Genomic DNA, 19,770 nt, shown 5'->3' on the forward strand with positions numbered 1-19,770 from the left:
ATTTCCGGATAATTCTTGAAGAACTTTTCGGGGGAACTTTAAAAGAGATTTCTGAAGAAGTTCTTCAAGTAACCTCCGGGGAAATTAATGGCGCATTTTTTGGGGAATACATGGAGGAATTTCTGGAATAAAAAGTGGGAGAGTTTCTCAAAGAAGTTTCGGGGTTATTGTTTTAAGATATTGCTGCGAATTCTTGGAAAAAATTCTCGGAAAATACTGAAGGGCATTTTGGATGATTTTTTATAGAAATTGTAAGCGAAGTACCATATAAATTTTGAGAATGGCTGCAGGATCTTCCGGGTGCATCCCTTAAATAATTTCCAGAGGAATTTTAAGGGGGAATTTTCAGGTAATTCCGGAAGAGTTTTGACCAGTGGTGGAAACCTGTGAACCTTGTTCACAAAACAAGAAGTAGGCCATGCAAAATACTCGCGAACACTTTTTTGCCTTTTCTTGCCTACCTACTACTCGCAGAGAAAACAGAAAAGCGAACCCCGAAAAATGTTCGTGGAGGTGGAGCTTCGCGAGTCATTCGGGTTAATTTGTAAAATATCATAAACCAACCTCGGAACATGATTCTCACGGATGTTCGAGCAAGAACACATTTGTTCACTGTTTTTGTGTTTATGTTAAGTGAAATTTATCCGTTTTATTCGAAGTAACCTCAAATACTCGCGATCGTGATTTTTACTCATGAAAAAAATACTGCCCTGCTTTTTGTCTTTGCTCTGCCCGTACACGCGAACAAATCAAGCGCTAGAAAAATGCCGGCAGTAGGTTCGCACGTGTATGGCATTTCTGGTAAATTGCACTCTTTTCTTACTCGTGAAGCGAGTATTTCCAGCGCTGGTTTTGACGAAATTTAATTTTTGTAGCCAGATGAATTTACAGACGAATTTTGCATGGAATTTCTTAGAGAATTCCCGAAGAATTTCTGGAGTAACTAAGAGAGAATGTCCGGAGGAGTTTACATGGGAATTTCTGAATGATTTTCTGGTGGAAGTTCTGAGAAAGGGGATGTGTAAATTTCTAAGAGACTTCCTAAGTGAATTGCTGAAGAAATTACCGAGAACATAATGGAATTTAGAGAGTATATTTGGAAGGATTAACGGAGAAATATTTGGTTATAATTTAAGATGAATGTTCGGAGGAATTTCGCAAAAAATCGCGGAGAAATTCCTAGAGGAACTTCTGGAGGAATTTCTGAAGGAACTTCCAGAGGAATTCCTGGAGGAACTTTCGGAAGAATTCCTGGAGGAACATCCAGATAAATTCCGAAAAACTTGTAATACACAAAATTGATTCAAGCTGACTCATGCCGCCGCTAATCACCACCACGCCACTGACACTGGGTGAAAATGATTTATCACGCCTCACCGTCGATAAAATTTCAATCGGCGCACAGGTCCAGATAGAATATCGAGTTAAATCATGTAAGGAATTTTCGACCAAACTACCAAGGTATCCCAGGAAGAACCCTTGAGAGAACTACTGTTCCAGGATAAACTTCTTCGGAAATCCCAGTAAGACGTCTCAGAGGAAATTTTCGACCAAAAATTTTCCTCATTTTAGTAACGCTGCTAATTTGTTTCTAGAGAAAAAAAATAATGTTACCGACAAGTGGATAGAATGGAACTAAACTTAATGTAAACTTAATTAAACAGTAAAGTATCTTGCCGAAAATTCAATTTTATGAATCACCATTCCCATGATAGAATTAGTTTACTCCTCGGGGAAATATTTTCTGGTCTATCAGATGAACTAATGCTTGGAGAAGGGTTCTAGAACTGGAAATAATTTCCTTGATAGATAAAATAATTCATAAACATAATAATTGTTCAATTAAGTGGATAGCTAATCTGCTTTCTAAGAAAATCATACCCATAAAATTTCAATTATTGCTGATAACACTCTTATGCCGATGACATACTCACGCGAGTGCGTGTGCGAACGCGTCCAAGATAAAAGAATTCTCGCTTAACTTTTCAAAAGGACCTAAGTAACATTTTTTTCATGAATTAATTTGAGTAGTGCAATTAAAAGCTTTCATATTGGTCTGTTGATTGCGCTATTCAAATTAATTCATGAAAAAAATGTTACTCAGGACCTTTTGAAAAGTTAAGCGAGAATTCCTCTTGCTGATATTCAGCTTTATGAGGGCTTGGACGCGCTCCGCATGGCTCAGCTGTTTTAGATGTTCCTTCAATTGTTTAAAATGATAGTACATATAATATGTGTTACGTAAGACTGGCAAACATTTATGATACGCTGCTTTTTTCAAAGTTTTGCTACTAAATTCGTTAAAATCTCACGATGGCGTTTAAGTCAGTTGTGAAATTATTATTAAGACCCCCGCATATGCCATGATCAAAGCATATCAAAAAATTTACTAAAATCGTGCAGAAAACTGAAAGAAAAAAAAAAATTTTTTTTGTACGTACTATCGAGGTAAAATGTACGTACAATCGAGGGTACGCACTATCGAGGGTACGTACTATCGAGGTATGCCTGTATTATCTTTTTGATGCACAATTCAAATGTCCTGGATCTGTACGCCTGCCGAGAATATTTGTTAATCTATGCAATAATATCGGAATATTTCAGATAAATCTCCATGTATTGAGTGTTCGGAATATGAATCTGCTTGGGATTTGAGTCAAAACGGTACTGTCGTGTTGTTTGGATTATTATTTTAATTTTTCGGGATTTCTTTCATATTTCCTCAGTAATTTTCCTCGATTTTCAGGGTTTTCCACAGGAAATTCTTATAAGTTCTTTGGTATTTTTTTCTGTCATTTTCTTATGCTCCAAATAAAAAAAACTTACATGGAGAGGGAGGAGGGGGGCAGTTAAAAACCAAAAAATATCCTTTCGTAATCAGCGAACGGCCATTTACTTGGGAATGGAGTTTACCGTTCCAAATTACCAATCTAAAAAGCGCTTATTTGACCGGTTGAATTAATTTGAATAAAGCTCCTGGAGTACTATTACGCTTACGCAAAGCTTTTGGCGGTAAGTGCTGCGTACCATCTATACGTGAAGAGAACGGTACATAAAGAAAGCAATTGAACCCCGAATTGCACCAACCGCGGAGTAAGATGCAAAACACTCGGACAACAACCCATTTAAAATGTTTGTCGATAAAGATTACACTGGATGATAAATTCAGGAAAAAATTGTTTTCGCTATGCTCATGTTTTGCATTTGTAGTTATCGAATTCTGAAATTGGTTTGTTACTAGCGTTTTTTTGTTTGATTGAGAGTATTCCGAGACAATTTGGCCACAAAGTAGGAAAGAATTCATCATCTAAACGGCATTGAAGTCATTTAAATATCGTCATGATTAGGAGAAATATTTACAAAATGCTCCACCACGTTTTCTTAGATATTAATCCAATTCTTGTCTTAAAATCGTGAGCTTCTGAAACCAATTAACACCTGCAAGCCGCTACACACGAAAAAACTTAGTTAAACGCTTTGCATTTAAATTAAGAAAAAATAAAACGGTAAGATACGCGGTCTAGGGAATTTTCGAGTCTGAAATTGCCTCGACTTTAGAGGTGTGCGCCGGTCCGAAAATCGTCGGCGGCAGCGTTTGTCAGAATTTCGGCCGGGGACCGTGGCGTTTTCGGCATCACGCCGAAAGCCATTGTAGTAAGTAGCGGCGGCGGCGTGAATCAACGTGGCAATTTTTATTATTACATTAATTCAAATAAAAAAGATTTTTTTTTATTTTCAAGACATTAATCGGAAAAGACTGAGGAACTTCCCTACAAAATTCTCAATTTTTTCAAAATATTCAGTTGGAAATTATTTTCCAATTTTTTCACGGGAACTTCTTTGAAATTTCGAGAATTCTTTGGAATCTATTTGGAATTCGCAAGGAAAATTATTAGTGAGAAATTCTTCAATTTTTTACGAAAAATCGACCCAAATTTCTACAGGAGAAGAATTTTCAGAATATCTACGGAAATTTTTTCGGAATTTCTGTTGGATGTTTTTCAAAATATACATAGAAAGTTCTGCGGAACATGCGTGGAAAACTTTAAGACATTTCGGGCGAAATGGTTATTAAATGAAGTACGGTTTGATCAAAAATTTAATTTGGCCAAAACGACAATCGGTCGAAAAAGCCGTTGTCTCGAACAGGTTGTTCGGCCGAGTCAACTGGCTGAAAATGCCGTTTGATCGTAATGGTTGTTTGACAGAAAGAGCCAATTAATTGCGTGGAAAAGAAGGGATTTATAGTAGGGAATGGATTCGATCTCTTGCAAATGTCGATTGGTAGCCAGGCTGCGACTTTTCAGCGCCAACGCGTGCAAATTCAAGCCGCCGTTCTTTTTCTTCCGAATTAGCTGCATGATCGGAACGCGCGCGGGCATTCCTCTCCATAGAAACGTCCCCATCGTTGCTGTGATTTTCGCCGTGTGAACACCAAGCGGGGGCAGCACAGATGAAAGGTACCACAGCTTCGACGTACCGAATGTATTTAACATTATCACCCGCTGGTGCAGATTCAGCCTGCGCAAGGACTGCAGCCACATTTGCTACGAGAACTTGCCCGCCAGCTCATCCCAGTTGAGTTTGGTCATCAGCCTAATCGAGTTGGCGAAGGTAACACCAAGAATCTTGACGTTGGCTGTTTGTAGCCACTGGTTATCAATTTCGTTACCTTCGAAAAACCCCAAAATTCACTGCAACCGTTTCCCGCAAATTCAATTTTGCGTCGGTGGCAAGCCCAAAACGATGAAATATTTCATTCATCGCTTCTATTTGCCACGATGACGTCACAACCACGCTGATGTCGTCGGCGTAGACAACGAGCAGACCATCCCCACATACTTGCTCAAGCCTACACACCAGTGGGTGAAGATAGAGCACGAAAAGGTGCATGGACATGGACAGGGGGTCGAACGATCGAGAGAGGTGCCCATTGATGAGCAGCCGGGATGTGGACCGACTGGCTATATTCGAGAGAAGAGAGATGAGTTCCTCGTTTAACCCAAGCGACCGCATGGTTTCGAAAAGGAACGAAAGCCGTACCCGATCGAAGGCATTCTCCAGATCAAAGATGATGAGCTTACCGGCGCGACGGTGGTGACGGAGATTGGCTATCCGATCTTTCAGAGCGAGAGTGGACTGGAATATGTTGCACTCTGCGTTTGAACATTTCTGTTCGTTGTTTAGGACGCGGTGGGCCTGCATAATACGTTCCATCCTGTTTTTCAGGATGCGGGAGATCAATTTATTATCGCTGTTGAGCAACGATATGGACCGGTACGCTCGGGCAGTGTTGTCACTCCCCTTCTTCTTCACTAACACGATGACGCCTTCCACGAAGGCATGGGGGAGATTGCCGTTGAGTGCTTCATTCATAAGCATGTTCAACTCACGGTTGCCACTGGGGGATCGTTTGGGTGCGCTCGCCCCCCCAACAGCACAATTTAGACATACATGGTTGCAGCAACTTGATTGTGACTATATCTGGTCACATATGAGTAGTTGTAGCTTATGTGGAACATGTGTGCTGCTAGGGCCTGATAGCAGACAGAATTTCTGCTGTTTGTATCTCCTTCATGCACGCTGTGTTCAGTGGGTCGTCCGGTGGTTGTCCGTTGTCCTTCCCCCAGCTGGAAGATCGACATTGGCTTACCGGCCATGTGCGCGTCGTTGATGCGCATAAACATGTGAAAGAAATTACGCTGCAGTACCAACATTTCCCCTTTCAGCCGGTTGATAGTGGTGATCATTTGTGGCTGCTGATAATAGCCGTCGTACGCTAAGCGTAGTTGCGCATAGAGGTGCTGATGCGTATCGTAGATTTGATTTTTGGTTTAGCGTACGACAGCCACCATTGCATACACGACGCGTAGTTTCTACGCTGACGAGTCCAATATTGCCACTTATACTGAAACTCGGCAACGTTTTCTTCGGTTAGAAGATGCGGTCGAAGGGCCTAGAAACCGCGCCCGGGCTCGTGTCCCAGTGGGGGAAGACAGAGTCTGAGCGTTAGCGCTGCGTGATTCACCGCAACAGCTGTGCCTCTCCTCGTGTGGTCCACGTTCGCGAAAACGATAAAGCCAGGCAAGGAAAGCTGTTCGTTCTCGACTTCCTGCAGACACACTATATCGAGGTTTTGGCTGCTAATGAAGGTTCGGAGCGCGTTAAGTTTCGTGGAGTTCGTGATCGTTCCAATGTTGATTGATGCGAGGTTGTACGACGTGAGAGCCATTTATGGAAGGAAGTCCACATCCTGCTCGTCGTCACCGTCTTGGCATCGCTTTTTCTTGCCTGGCGGGTGTCCTCGGCTTCGGCTACTTCTCGTAGATGTGGACGAATCGTCCGTGTCGTTGCCGGCGTTTCGTTCTTTCGATCGCAAAGCATTTGCTGGCTTTTTGAATATGTCAACCAAGACCACTTCAACGGTCTGTGGTTGTGTGCGCAACGACGACGATACGACGATATGGGAGACACCGTTCGTGCTATGGGCGCAGTCGGCTGGCTTGCAGTTGGGTTCATTGAGCCAGACGATTCGGTCTAGCTCGACGACTGTGGCAGCTCGGGGAGAGCCTCCTGCGATGCTGGTGATGGAGCGACAGAACGCTGACCGACCGGTTTGGCGCGCGGGGGTTTTGCACCGTACACCTTCTTCGGTAGTTGTCGTTGCCCAGTTTGCTTCGCCACGTTCGCATAGCAGCTTTTTGATCTGAACATACGATATGCCAGTATGTGCTCGCTCTATGCAGCTTTTACAAAAGACGATCTGTCCCTTGTAAACAACGTAGGCTTGTTGTCCATCGATCGTGACCCACGAATCGATGTTCCGATAAATTAGCATTCGGGCCGACCAAATGCCGAAACTGCCATTAGGCCAAAATGATCGTTTAGCCGAAAATGTGGTTTTGCCGAATAAATCATTTAGCCGGAAATGTCGTTTGGTAGAAATGGTTGTTTTGCAGAAAGAGTCATTTTGGCACGAAAATGAACTTTTTGCAAAACACTGCGACACTTTTGGCCGGATGTCCAATTCGGCCAAATGGCTCTATCTCTGTCAAACAATGAAATACCGTAGAGTCTTCTGTAAATGAAAACTGGAACAATTTACTGTCACTAACTATTTATTCGGATGATATGATCTAACTTACACAGAAAAAAATCCATTACTGATTTCATGATTTAAAAATCATGAGTTCATGATCTATCTCATTTCATGAAATCATGAATTTGACTCATGATGTCATGTCATGAGTCAAAGCTACCGCTGCCATGAATGTGCATCATGAAATTATGAAATCAATGGGACAGGCGTTACCTTTATCTGTCAAACCGTGGCAATAAATTTGTGGCGTCCATAATCCTCAGCGGCGGCGTTTTTCCAATTTAAAACATGTTCTGTAAGTAATGAGGTTTAATCAACAATTGTATTTTAATAATAATAATCTATTATTTGTTAATTTAGAGCGCCCTTGCGGCTTTATTGTGAAACACTGGCTAAGTTTGCGTCCAATTGTTATAATTAATATTTGTCTCTATCGATCGGCGTTTTTTTTTATTTATGTTGAGATGGTAAATTCAAAAAATCTTTATATTCTCACATATGCTATACTCACATATGCTAGGAGATGGCAAATTCAAAAAATATTTATATTGTGAATTAGGTTTTGATTTGAATTCAAAAGAACATTAAAATATTAAAATGTACCCTATGTCCCTGTGTAGTTGAATATTGAAATGCAGAGCATGCCAAACATAAGAATATTCTACTTATAATGTGTAGCAGCAATGCACATCTGGCGGATTCATAAGTGCTGATTTCAATTTTTATACATATTGCATTAATCTTAATTATGGGACGAGCTCTAGTTCAAGTAAATTGTTCCATTTTCGTAAATTCAATCCATAATTTCAAGTTAAACAACTCATGTTGCTATGACCCGTCCTACGATTCGATGATCGGCTGAGCCCACATTTTAAAACTAATCTTCCATTTTCATGAGCTCAAATCATGATTTCAGGTCGAATGACTCATGGTTTCAAATAAGATGACTCATGATTTCATGAACTAAATCATGAATCGATTCACAACTCGATGACGGATGGAACCCGCATTTATAAGAAAAGCTCCTATTTTCATGAATTGAACTCATGATTCCGGTCGAATGACTCATGATTTCAGATAATATGACTCATGATTTCATGATCCAAATTATGATTAGCCGTCGGTAGAAAACCGTAACGCATCAGTGTGTTACTGGAAAACAGATCATAAAACAAATCATGAATTCATGATTTATAATCATGGTGTATTTTCATAACATGAAAACGCACTATATTCATGAAATCATGAGTCATATTTATGATTTTCGAGAATGGAATTTTACCCGTGTACAATTAAAACTAAAACATTCAATGCACTGTTTTTACAGTAAAGATAATGTTCTAGAAAGTTCATTGAAGTTTAACCGGAACACGCGCTTACTGTTGCCAGATTTTGCTGCCATGTTACAGACGTGCGTGCTGCGATGTGCTGCTCTTGTTGCAGTCTTCTCTGATGATTATACGATGTCGCATATCCGGTGAACGAGATTGGTTCCGATGATGTTCATTGTGGTTTTACCAGTGTGCAGCAGCGTTATTAGTGAGCAGGCAATGCGTGAACACTATTTCAACGAGATATGCTTTTGATTTCAACGGTAAATCCTTCGGAATTTGCACTCGAAGTTTCTTATTAGTTTTTTCGAGCAAATCATTGGTATTTTTACGGAGTGGAGTTTCAACGTGATGAGTTGGGAATATCTATTGAGAAGTTCTGTGGACTTCTTTGAATTTGAATGGGCGTCGGAAATTGTAGAACAGTAGTGTCGTGCCAAAAACTGTCGGCGGGGGTGGCGTGGCGCGGCAGCGCACACCTCTACCTGACTTCGATTGCCTAAGAGATTTACCTAAGGGGCGCATATTCTTTCCCTACATGTCCATATGTGTTGAAATACCAAGTTTTTAGATAATCTAAGTTATTACGCTAGTGTTTTTGTGTGTGTCCAATCTAACCACCACTGCACTGGCTGGCAGTGATGTTATGGAAAAAAGCTGTCTGTTTTACAAAATTTACAGTCAGATTTGATCCGGCAGTTAGATAATGCTAGCTGTACTGCAGGTCCAGTGACCCGTTTCAGACTGCCTGATATTTCAAGACCAGTCCGAGGTCACTTTTGCTCACGATAAGCTCTACCTGTTTATGCTACCATTATCAAATGGATAATGAATCCATAAGCAAACTTCAGGATTTGAAACCCAGCGCGTATATAGTTTTTTTTTTTCAATTTATATCATAGTATAAATAGGTATATTGAAACAATCTCACCAATTTAATCCACCAGGTTTGACAGCACTTCTCGATGTGGCAGTTTTTTACACTGGAATTCAATCTCTGGTCAATCTCGTTCCGGAAGTCGCGGAGGTCGGAAGAAGTTAAGAATTAAATTATGTAGAGACACATTTGAGCCTAACAAGAAAAATATGACGGGTGCAAAAAACTTCACGTCTGCTTTGGAGCGCGGCACACTTCGATCATGAATGTTTACATGAGTGTTTTTCAAGCAAAGCATATGGAGACGCGTGGTACATTTGTGCGATGATTCACCATGTGAGTTTTTTATGCAAATTTCATCACATCCGTTTCATTAAATAAATGAACAAGTGTGCAAGCATTTATATTGAACTTGTATTAAGAGAAATCTGAACTTAATTGCAAGTTGGGAAGTACATGTTCTTGCTTAACATGTCGAATACTGCGATCAAGAAAACACAAGAATCATGATTTCAAACAGCAGGTGTGCATGAGTGAGACGTGTATGTCCTATGCGAGCTCGTGTAAGAACGCGCTGTTCTGAAGGGCATTTACGGTCTGGGTACTTTGACGGTGATGACTTAACTTGTCGTAGATGTGATTGACTGTGGTGCCATTCCAAAGACCATGCTTCCCATATTTTATTTTTCGCTTCACGTACAATATCCTGTCCTGGCATAGGGATGCCCAGTTGTGTTTGGAGTCGTCCTTGTCTGGCTAATTCGTCGGCATTCTCATTACCAGCTATTCCAGCATGTCCAGGAATCCAACAAAAAGTAATGTTTTTGTTTTCAATGCTTTTTTCAATTGATTGTATCCATGGATGTTTAGATTGGCCACCATTTAGGGCATCGATACAGCTTGCCGAATCTGTGAAGATAACAAACTTTCCAGTGTTATGAATAACTGAGACAGCTGTTTTGATAGCGAAAGCTTCGGCAGAGAACACGCTGCATGGGTCAGGAAGCCGCAGACTAATTTTGTTGGTGGGAGTAACAATACCCGCCCCAGTTCTGTTGTTGTCTTTGGAGCCATCAGTATATATTTGCTCGTGAGTTTCGTAGTGCTTTGCAATAAGTTCGTTGAATTGTGGTAGTACAGTGTTCTTACTAGCGCCAGCTCTGATGCTGCGCTCAAGGCTATTGTCGATTTTTGGGGGTAGTGCGTACCATGCTCTGTCTGAAGTTCGCGTATTTTTGCATACATCTGCGAAGGTCCACTTGGTTGCGTCCATCAGAAGTGATCTGGCTCTCTGTATTACAGGATATCCCACGCAGTCGTTTTTTTCCAATAGTCGAACGGACAGCTGGCAAAGTCGCTGAATAAGTGCTAATCGAAAGGGGAGGCATCCGGCTTCAGCCATAACAGAAGGCACAGGACTTGTGCGAAAGACACCAGAGGCTTTTCGAATTACTTCGTTGTAGATGGGACTTAGAGCTATTTCCATCGCGTTGATATTAGAACTCGTGAGCCCTACACCGAAAAGTAGTTTCGATACAACTAAGCTGAAACCTATTTTAAGCAGAGTTATCCTACTGCTTCGTTTGAGTCGATTCCCGAGTATCTGAAGAATACGGAATCTTGATCGACAAGATTGCTTAACAGCTGAGAAGTGTTTCAAGAAATTAAACTTGCAGTCAAGGGATATGCCCAAAATTCTTAGAGTTCGTACTCGAGGAATAGGAATTCGATTTATTTTAATGGTCCGTCCCCGTTTACGGTGATGTATCGAGCATGCATGGAGTAATTTAGATTTTGTTGGGGCTATTTCAAATCCTGCCCCGTTGGCCCATTTCACTACTGCACCAACTGTTCTCCTTAGTATCTTGCGGATCGTACCATGGTTTTTACCTTTCACTATCAGTATGACATCGTCTGCATACAGCAGGATTTCTGCATCGCTTGGGATTTTGTCGAATATTGGCTGCATAGCAACAAGAAAGAGTGTTACAGACAGGATGGAGCCCTGTGGTACTCCGTTTTCTGCTCTTCTCATTGTGGATAGTGCGCCATTCGCAGCTACTTGGAAGTATCTATCGCATAGGAAACTGGAAATGATATTCATTAACCTTCCCGAAATTCGCCATCTGGCGAGGGTGTGCAGGATAGTGGGTCTGTGTGTCGTATCATAAGCTTTTGAGATATCGAGATAGCGAGACTATCTCTACATGCTCATCACTTTCGTGTTGAATGAGCGATTCCATCCTGGCGAGGTGAGAGTCAACACCTTTTCCTGGGCGGAAAGCGTGTTGACGTGCGTCTAATTTTCCCTTTGCCTCCAACTCGGTGATAAGTCTCCGGTTAACCATTCTTTCGAATAGTTTTCCTAGACAGCTGAGTAGCGATATTGGTCTGTATACTTCGGGTTTACTACGGTCTGATTCGGGCTTTGGGATGGGTACTATGATGCCGATTTTCCACTGTGCCGGGAAATTGCCGCTTTCCCATACTCTATTGAATAGCTCCAACATAGCGATTTTCGCAGTAGGTGGGAGACGCTGCAAAAGTGTATAGTTTATGTCGTCTACTCCTGAAGAACCACCGCCTCGATGTTTTAGTGCCCACGTGAGCTCTTCTACGGTGAAATCTGTGTTGTAATATTTGTGTACGTTTGCACGCTGGGTCTTATACGTAGAACAGGTATTTGTTTTGTGTTTCGCAAGTGCATTCGCAGCCAGCTGCCCATCGTTTGAGTGGCCTGACGGTAGGTTGAGTGTTATCGTGCTGTTTTGTCTTTTTCCTTGAAGTCTATTTATGTTATTCCATACTTGGCTTGTAGGGGTAGCTGGGTTGATACTCTCTACAAAGTTCTCCCAACTTTTCTGTTTCGCTTCATTTATTGCTCTGCGACAGACCGAGCGTGCCTCCTGGAACTCTTTGAGTGCGGTGACTTTCTGTGGGTCATTTTCTTTCAGGCGGCGCAGGGTGCGCAGACGTTTTCGTCTGATTTTGATTGCTGATTTCACTTCCTCGTTCCACCAGGCGACAGATTTTCGTCCTGTATTGCCTGTAGTTTTTGGGATGCTTGCCTCAGCAGCATCAATCATCTTCTTGGTGAATTCTTCTACCGTATGCTTGCATCCTGAACGTAGGGTTGCATTCGTAATGTTTTCGTAAAGCTCCCAGTTGGCTTTTTTGAGAATCCATTTTGGTCGGAGATTGGATTGCCGGGTACGTTTGTGTTGCCGGGTACGTCGATCAGAATTGGTAGGTGATCACTACCAGAGTAGTCCAGTAATATTTTCCAAGTAAAACTGGTTGCATGAGACACCGAGCATAGTGATACGTCGAGGGCTTGCGATAATCCGGTGGAAGGGTCGATGCGGGTATGTGTGCCATTATTAAGGACGACCATGTCGTAGTACACAGCCAAATCCAGGATAGCTTCGCCTCTCTTTTTGGATTCTGGAGCTGAGTTGACGGTACTTCTCCCCCAGGCAGCGTGGTGAGCGTTAAGATCACCTAGTATAAGGATTGGTTTCGGCATCTCGTCCAAAAGTTTGCCTAGCATCTCGGCAGCATTTTTATCTTTTGGTGGGAGGTAGATAGATACAACCGTCATTGTTGTTGGTGTGTACAACTGGACTGCTACTGCTTGGATGTTAGTTTTGAAATTTATTTGCTGGTATAGTGTTCCATTTTTAATTGCTAATCCAGCTCCTTGCCTGCCGTGAGTTGAGCAATGACTGAGCAGTAGATGATAGTTTTGTCCTAGGAAGTCAGATTTTAATCGACTGCTATCAGCTTTCGTTTCTTGCAAGCATATTACAATCGGTTGATAATTTGCGATCAAGATTTGAAGCTCGTTTTTGTGAGAGCGGAGTCCATTTATGTTCCATTGAACTGCAAATGATGAGGTCTGTTGCGTCGCTGTGTCAGATTCTGTTGAAGCTTCAGATGGAGTTGTAGGTTCTTGATAGTCGTGATGGGGCTCCATTAGGTGGCTGGATGATGAGCAGTGTGCTGAAAACTGTGGTTGCTCTTCGCTCACCCTGTTGTTCACTGTGTGGCACCTATTGTAACCTAATGCGTCAGTGGCTGAACTGTTGCAGTGTGTTGGTGGATACGTTTTTTCCGCAGCACCTGAGGTGGTGAAATGAGAAGTGGGATTTGGACGATTCATTGGTGGAAAAGGTATTTGAATACTTGCCCGGAGTTTTGGGCGACCCACGCCGACTGCCGCCAGAGGCTCCTCAGATTTCTCTGGAACATCTCTGATCAGGGCCGACGTGGGGAGCCTCGCGCTTTTCGAATCGAATGTTGATGGTTTGATGATCTGGCAGATTGATGGATTTCTGTTGAAGTGGTTCTTTGCATGGAACGTCTTGCTAGTTGGAGAAATTATCTTCCTGGCTGAGTATGCGGGAATAGTTTGATTGTGGTTTGTAAGTTGTGTGGAGAAGTGATCGTGAATGGCCATGTCGAACGGATTCCATGGGGAGGGTATTGATGCATGGCACTGGTGGCTGGCCTCGTCAGATTTCCGCTGGACATCCACTCTCTGTGATAGGAGGGGGGAGGCTACTGCACGCTCTCCCTCCCCTCTTCGAGTGATGCCGATAGGCGCGATGATTTTGTTACTTATAACATGAGGTGAGGCGATTTTTCTTGAATTAATTGGAAATGCAGTGGTACGTGTCTGTTTACGAGGTACTATATAAGAAAAGGTACTTGCCTGTGAAGGCGGGCTGCCCACGCCGACTGCCGCCAGAGGTTCATCGGAATTTTCCGGTACATCCCTGGTCAGGGTCGGCGTGGAAGGCCTCGCGCATGGCGAATCATGTTGTAGATAGTTGGTCGTCTTGCTGGTCGATGGTATGCTGTTGAGGTTGTGTATTCTATCGTATTCGGCAGCGTTCATTGTGGTTATCGATGGTTGTCTGAGAGCAGTTTCCAGGAGATTGCTGAGGTTACCGGTGTTGTCAAAAGCTGTTTGAATTTGTTCATTCATTCTCGTGTCCTTTTTTGTTGCGGGGTCGTTACCTTGGGTGTTCCAGTGTGGTATTCTATATGGCTTCTTGTCCATTATTCTTGTCGTTGTTTGAGGTGGTGCTGTTTGTGTTTGGCGTTGATATACGTTTCCCCCGATAGTTGTTGTTTTCAATAAGAGATATTTCCATCTGCCGTTTTCCGCTCCTACTACGGGTATTGACGTCATAATCCTGTTTGTCGAATTTGCGGTTATCTCGTCGCTTCGATGGTGGAGAGGTAAAAGGTTGTTCTTTACGGGGTATTCGATCGCCGTGCTCAGGTGCCTTTGGATGTTTAGCTGTAGATGTCGATAGATTTCGAATATCGGATGTTGTTGGTGGATTGCGTGGTGAGGGTGATTGACTCTGTGGGCGTGATTTCAATATTTGTTTAAGATCGGCTAGATCTTTTCTTAGGGCAGCTATTTGTTTTTGTAGAGTAGCAATCGTTTGGTCCTTTTCAGTAAGTTGTTTTTGAATATGTTCCTGCACAACTCCAGCGTATGTCTCCTGCCTTGTATTCTCAAGAAATATGCGTCTTGCTTCGGCGAACGATATACCTTTGTCAACTTTTAGCCGGACGATTTTTTCTTCCTGCTTATATTTTGGACATTCACGAGAGGTTGTGGGATGGTCAGCTTTGCATTGGATACAGCACGGGGAGTTCTCGCATTGTTCTCCCTCTGATATGCCGTGTAGGCCAGAGCATCGAAGGCAGATTTCAGGCTGTTGACAGAGTTTCCGAGAGTGTCCATATGAGCCGCATTTGTAACACATCATTGGCGTGGGGTAGTAAGCACGTACTTGCATTCGCAGAAGGCCAAAGAATACATGTTTCGGAAGCATCGTGCCATGAAACGAAAGGACTAACAAGGGGGTATTTTTTAATGTTCCATGCATTCGTTTCTTAATCCGGCGTACAGCGTGAACTCCCTGTGTTTTTAGGTAGTCTCTAATTTCTTCTTCATCTGTATTTACGGTATCCGGGTCATATACTATTCCTTGTACACTGTTAAGAGTTGGATGGGGTATAATTTCGATGTGGGTACCGTCTGTTAGCTTTGTTATTTTTGTCAGTTTATCTACAATGCATTTGGAGTTAGTCCGAAGGATGTAGCGCGATCCTCGGCCTTCTCTGGATGCTTTGATTGTTCTGGCCTCTTTGACACCAACTTCTTGCTCGATAGACCTACCCACTATGAAAGAGTCTGGCAGAGGAACATTTTCTCTATGCTGATCATTTGTGACGTTATCGTTTAATTTGCGGCGCAAAACAAGCACCATTACCTGACCCAATTCGTTTGGGCCAAGCAGCCACTCAGGTACATTTCTTTGACCTGTTATTCCTGCTGTGCCCTCGGGGGGGCCAGCGGAGCTGCTGGACATTTGTCCGGTTGAACCAGTAACTTTTTCTCACTTTCAGCCTTCGCAATAGAGAAAATACACGCAAATACGACGTTACTGTTATTGTTGTTTGTCTGGCACTATCTAGCACTCGGCGCACTGCACTTTGTTTCAGATATTTTGACTATGAGTGTGTGGGTATTATGAAACACGGCGGCGATACCGCGTGATATTTGCACTACCAAATTTTCACTAAATCACTGTTGTTCCATCAAATTTCACGAAATCTTCAATTTACCGAGGAGGATTGGTGTTTGACGCCACTGTTACACTACCGACGGTTGGTGTTAGGGCCAAACAGACACCCGAAATAGGTAATTACTTTCTAGAGGTAATTTACGCGTGTTGATATACCACTGTATCCCGAACGCGAAGTGAGTCCAAATTAGTTTGACGTAGATTGTTCTGGGAATCAGATCAATTGGTCTACAAGGTCAACAACGCCTGGTATTAAACCAAAACCAATCCATTATGTCAATACAAGTATCTAGAGCCTCTAGAGGCCACTGAATTTCGGGAAGAGGTCAAGGTCGAATAATGCATAGAATTTTTTTCCTCTTCAATTATTATTTACTCACCTAAATCAATATAATGGTAAAATTACTTCACTGTGTTATCGCATTTGATCTCATATTGCAAATCTATTTGTTGGTGCACACACGGCTTCGTTAGTAAACATTTCGGAATGTCGTTCCAGGTACGTATGTAAAATTGAAAACAACTTTTATCTTTGCCTCCAGTTTATCGCAAAATCATGGAATAGTAAATGAAGCACTATTTGCCTTTCTGATGCAACCGGATATATTAGTGCCAGAAGGCTATGTTTTCACTCCAAAACTGGTTTTCCGATATCAGTTCGACGAATTGAGTTTATTGATGGTAGGGAAGCATTTTATGTGTAATGGGGGCATTTATCATCACACATTGTTTTCTATTGACATAAAGGTGCATCAGATCCATTCGCAGGTTTAGCTTTTTCCGCGGATTTAGAATGTAGTTCAACATTCACAGAAAAGTAAACCTCGGTGAAACCCAAATAGTCAATGCAATTTGAGCCAATCAAATAGACACTTCGATTCGCCTGCCATCATTCACTACTAACCAGACACAGATAGAAAACTTACTGCATCCGGTGCGTTTATGCACTCAAATTCCTGAAGAGGGGAAAAACAATCTTCACGTTAAAGTGTGTTTTCTCAAGTGTCTTACTTCCAAACAGCTGCAGAGCAGACTTATTGCAATCCACGTTGCAATCGGAATGGTATACTTGACATCGAGCTGCAGTGCAGTGCAATATTGCACCGGGCAACGTAACTAGAAAACTTCAGATGTGGAGTGTCCTCAATGGGGCACTGCGCAATCGTATTTTTTCCATCAATTTCGCATATATAAAACAAACGAATCAGCTAAGTAACGCGGCGCAAAGTATTGGTAATTCGTTTTTATAATTGCTGTTGTTCCTAGTGGTCATTCATCAAAAGCGCATAATGATTTTGACTCCGTTATAAACTAAACAGACGCATGGTCACACATTACGCGTTGAAGATATTCAATATCTTCTGCGATCTACGAAGATTCTGAATTTTTTTTCCACCTGAGTGTCTCTACATTGCTACCAAAGTTGAATGTGGATTTCAAAACGGGAGTTGTTGGTTAGTAAATCTGAAATCCTTAAAATCCCAAACAAAATTCAATTCCAAGAGCATTATACTTTCTTCCCTAAGGGTGAGAACTAATTCATCAATTATTGATTATAAGCATCGTCTACGTTTCTCCGAACATTTGCCGCTAAACAGTCCGGCAACGGCATCTTTCCCTTTGGCAACGAAGGCGGCTTTTGCGGTTAGCTGGTGTTAATTACCCGTTCCAAAACTGGTTTCATACGTCAGTGCCAGCGACAGACCCACGCCTTACCTGCGAATCATTTCCCGGCTGTTGCATACTTTTCACACCACACCGATTGGCGGCAGCCGGCTCGAATCCATGGAACGGAGCAGCCTGTCGAGGTGTGCTCGTGTTTCCACTTTTCCTCAATGGATGGGGCTCGTCGAGTTCTAGTGTTTCCGTTGTTTGTTTCGTGAAAATGTAGTACCTTTTGTGCCGTACCCACGCGGCTTACCCACGACAACCAACAACGGCCCATGGGAGAAAAAGTTTACGCGCGGCTTAATTAAGGTGGTTTCCAATTAAAAACATTGAGCTAGTTTGAAATACCGAACTGACACTCGAACTTTGGTTCGGAACGAATTTGAATTCCTTTGTAGTTTCAATGCTGCCGGTGGCGAAATATCAATACAGAACTATCCGAAATTGTGCGGTATTGTGTTATGTGCTTGATCAGCCGCAAACATTAAAAATCATCTGTTTTGGTTCTGAAAAAAGATTGTTTCCACGATTTTCAGCACACAGTTGGTAGGCAGTATTTTAGCAAATCATTTATTTGGAAACCATGTTGATCGGTTCCATTTATTTAAAATACATATCCGCAATCCGCTCAATCAGAGCCGAAACGGTACGCCCAAAGTATCGCGAATAGTTTCACACACAAATAATAGAACATGACAGGTATTTTCTCGGTTCAGCTGCCTTTAGGTATCGATGAACATTGAACGTGCTTGCTAAATTTGCAATTCCAATCCTTCTGGCAGACTGCTACCACACGGCACCTTCGCACAAACCACAGCCACGGTAAATCGCAAGAAATGTGGTGGTGGATCCAAATAGACGGCAAGCGAATTTCCTACAGGTTTCATATTTGCTAGGAGAAGGGAAAATGGTTGGATAAGAAGCATTAAAATATTTTTCTTGATTCCACGTTGAAAAACTGAAAAAAAAAACTCAATCTGATAGTTAACTTGATATTAAGTTTCTGGGAGAGATCGACTATGATGGTGTTTTTTGAGGTTATGGTTTTCAGTCTTCTTATGCTCAAAAACGGGTTTTACGTTTTTATCCGACGTTTTATACCTTGATAATAAGGTTTTATTTCACTGCTTTCTTATTGCGTTTAAACATTGTGTTGTTCAAAAATAAATGTTATCAATTTCAATGCGTGGTAAGATGGTAATAAAATCCTACCTACTACTAGAACTTTGAAGATTCCTTCTAACCCTGTATCTCGTAATAACATATAAGAGAATTACATAAAAACTAACATATTTGAATTGTATAATTTAGACAAATTGGGGCCCTCCTTAGCCGTGCGGTAAGACGCGCGGCTACAAAGCAAGACCATGCTGAGGGTTGTTGGGTTCGATTCTCGGTGCCGGTCTAGGAAATTTTCGGCTTGGAAATTGTCTCGACTTGTCTAGGCATAAAAGTATCATCGTGTTAGCCTCATGATATACGAATGCAAAATGGTAACTTGGCTTAGAAACCTCGCAGTTAATAACTGTGGAAATGCTCAATGAACACTAAGCTGCGAGGCGGCTCTGTCCCAGTGTGGGGATGTAATGCCAATAAGAAGAAGAAGAATTTAGACAAATTATTTTGCACAAAAGCTTGAACGCAATGAAACTGTTAAGATTTTCGTTTATCACAAACAATATTTGTTCTTTTTTATAAATTCGTGTATAAGACAAAGGTGCATTTCAGATTATTGTCTTCTCCCCTCTTGAAAAAAGTTTCCTTGAAGCAAGATGATGGAGAAGGGCGAAGGCAAAAGCAGAAGAAAATTGATTGGTTAGATCAACATTATCGATAACATGGAGGCGTGTGAAATTATGAATGTATCAAAAGTGATTACCTGCAACACGAATGAACTGAACACTCAACCCAACCACAATTCAGCCTGCATGGTGAACCAACTCATTTGCACTTCAGTAAGAGCTGTAAGTTGGCTGATGGTTTGACGGAAATCAATACATTTTTCCTGGAAATTGTTCAATCATTTGCTCGGCACATCAAACATGAAGTCGTGTTTCACATAATATTGTTCCGTGTAACATCGAACTTGGAAATCTAGTTTTGCTTGCTTTATTCACTTGTCGTTGATTTCTATAGAATTTGCATCACCTCAGGCGACATAAGAGTTGAAATTGTAAGCAGTCG

General features: G+C 42.0%; 2 protein-coding genes across 2 annotated transcripts in view; both read right to left on the bottom strand.

Moving 5' to 3' along the window:
* The window catches only part of LOC134224346 (hemicentin-1), a 587,700-nt gene that overhangs the window by 253,659 nt on the left and 314,271 nt on the right, over positions 1-19,770 (bottom strand). The window lies entirely within an intron of this gene.
* The window catches only part of LOC134227753 (uncharacterized), a 55,241-nt gene continuing 49,823 nt past the window's right edge, over positions 14,353-19,770 (bottom strand). The window contains exon 3 of the mRNA XM_062709428.1: positions 14,353-14,682. Coding sequence (XP_062565412.1) covers positions 14,353-14,682 — 330 coding nt within the window. The remainder of the gene's footprint in view (positions 14,683-19,770) is intronic.

Source organism: Armigeres subalbatus, chromosome 3, assembly GCF_024139115.2.
Source record: "Armigeres subalbatus isolate Guangzhou_Male chromosome 3, GZ_Asu_2, whole genome shotgun sequence".
Taxonomy (NCBI): domain Eukaryota; kingdom Metazoa; phylum Arthropoda; class Insecta; order Diptera; family Culicidae; genus Armigeres; species Armigeres subalbatus.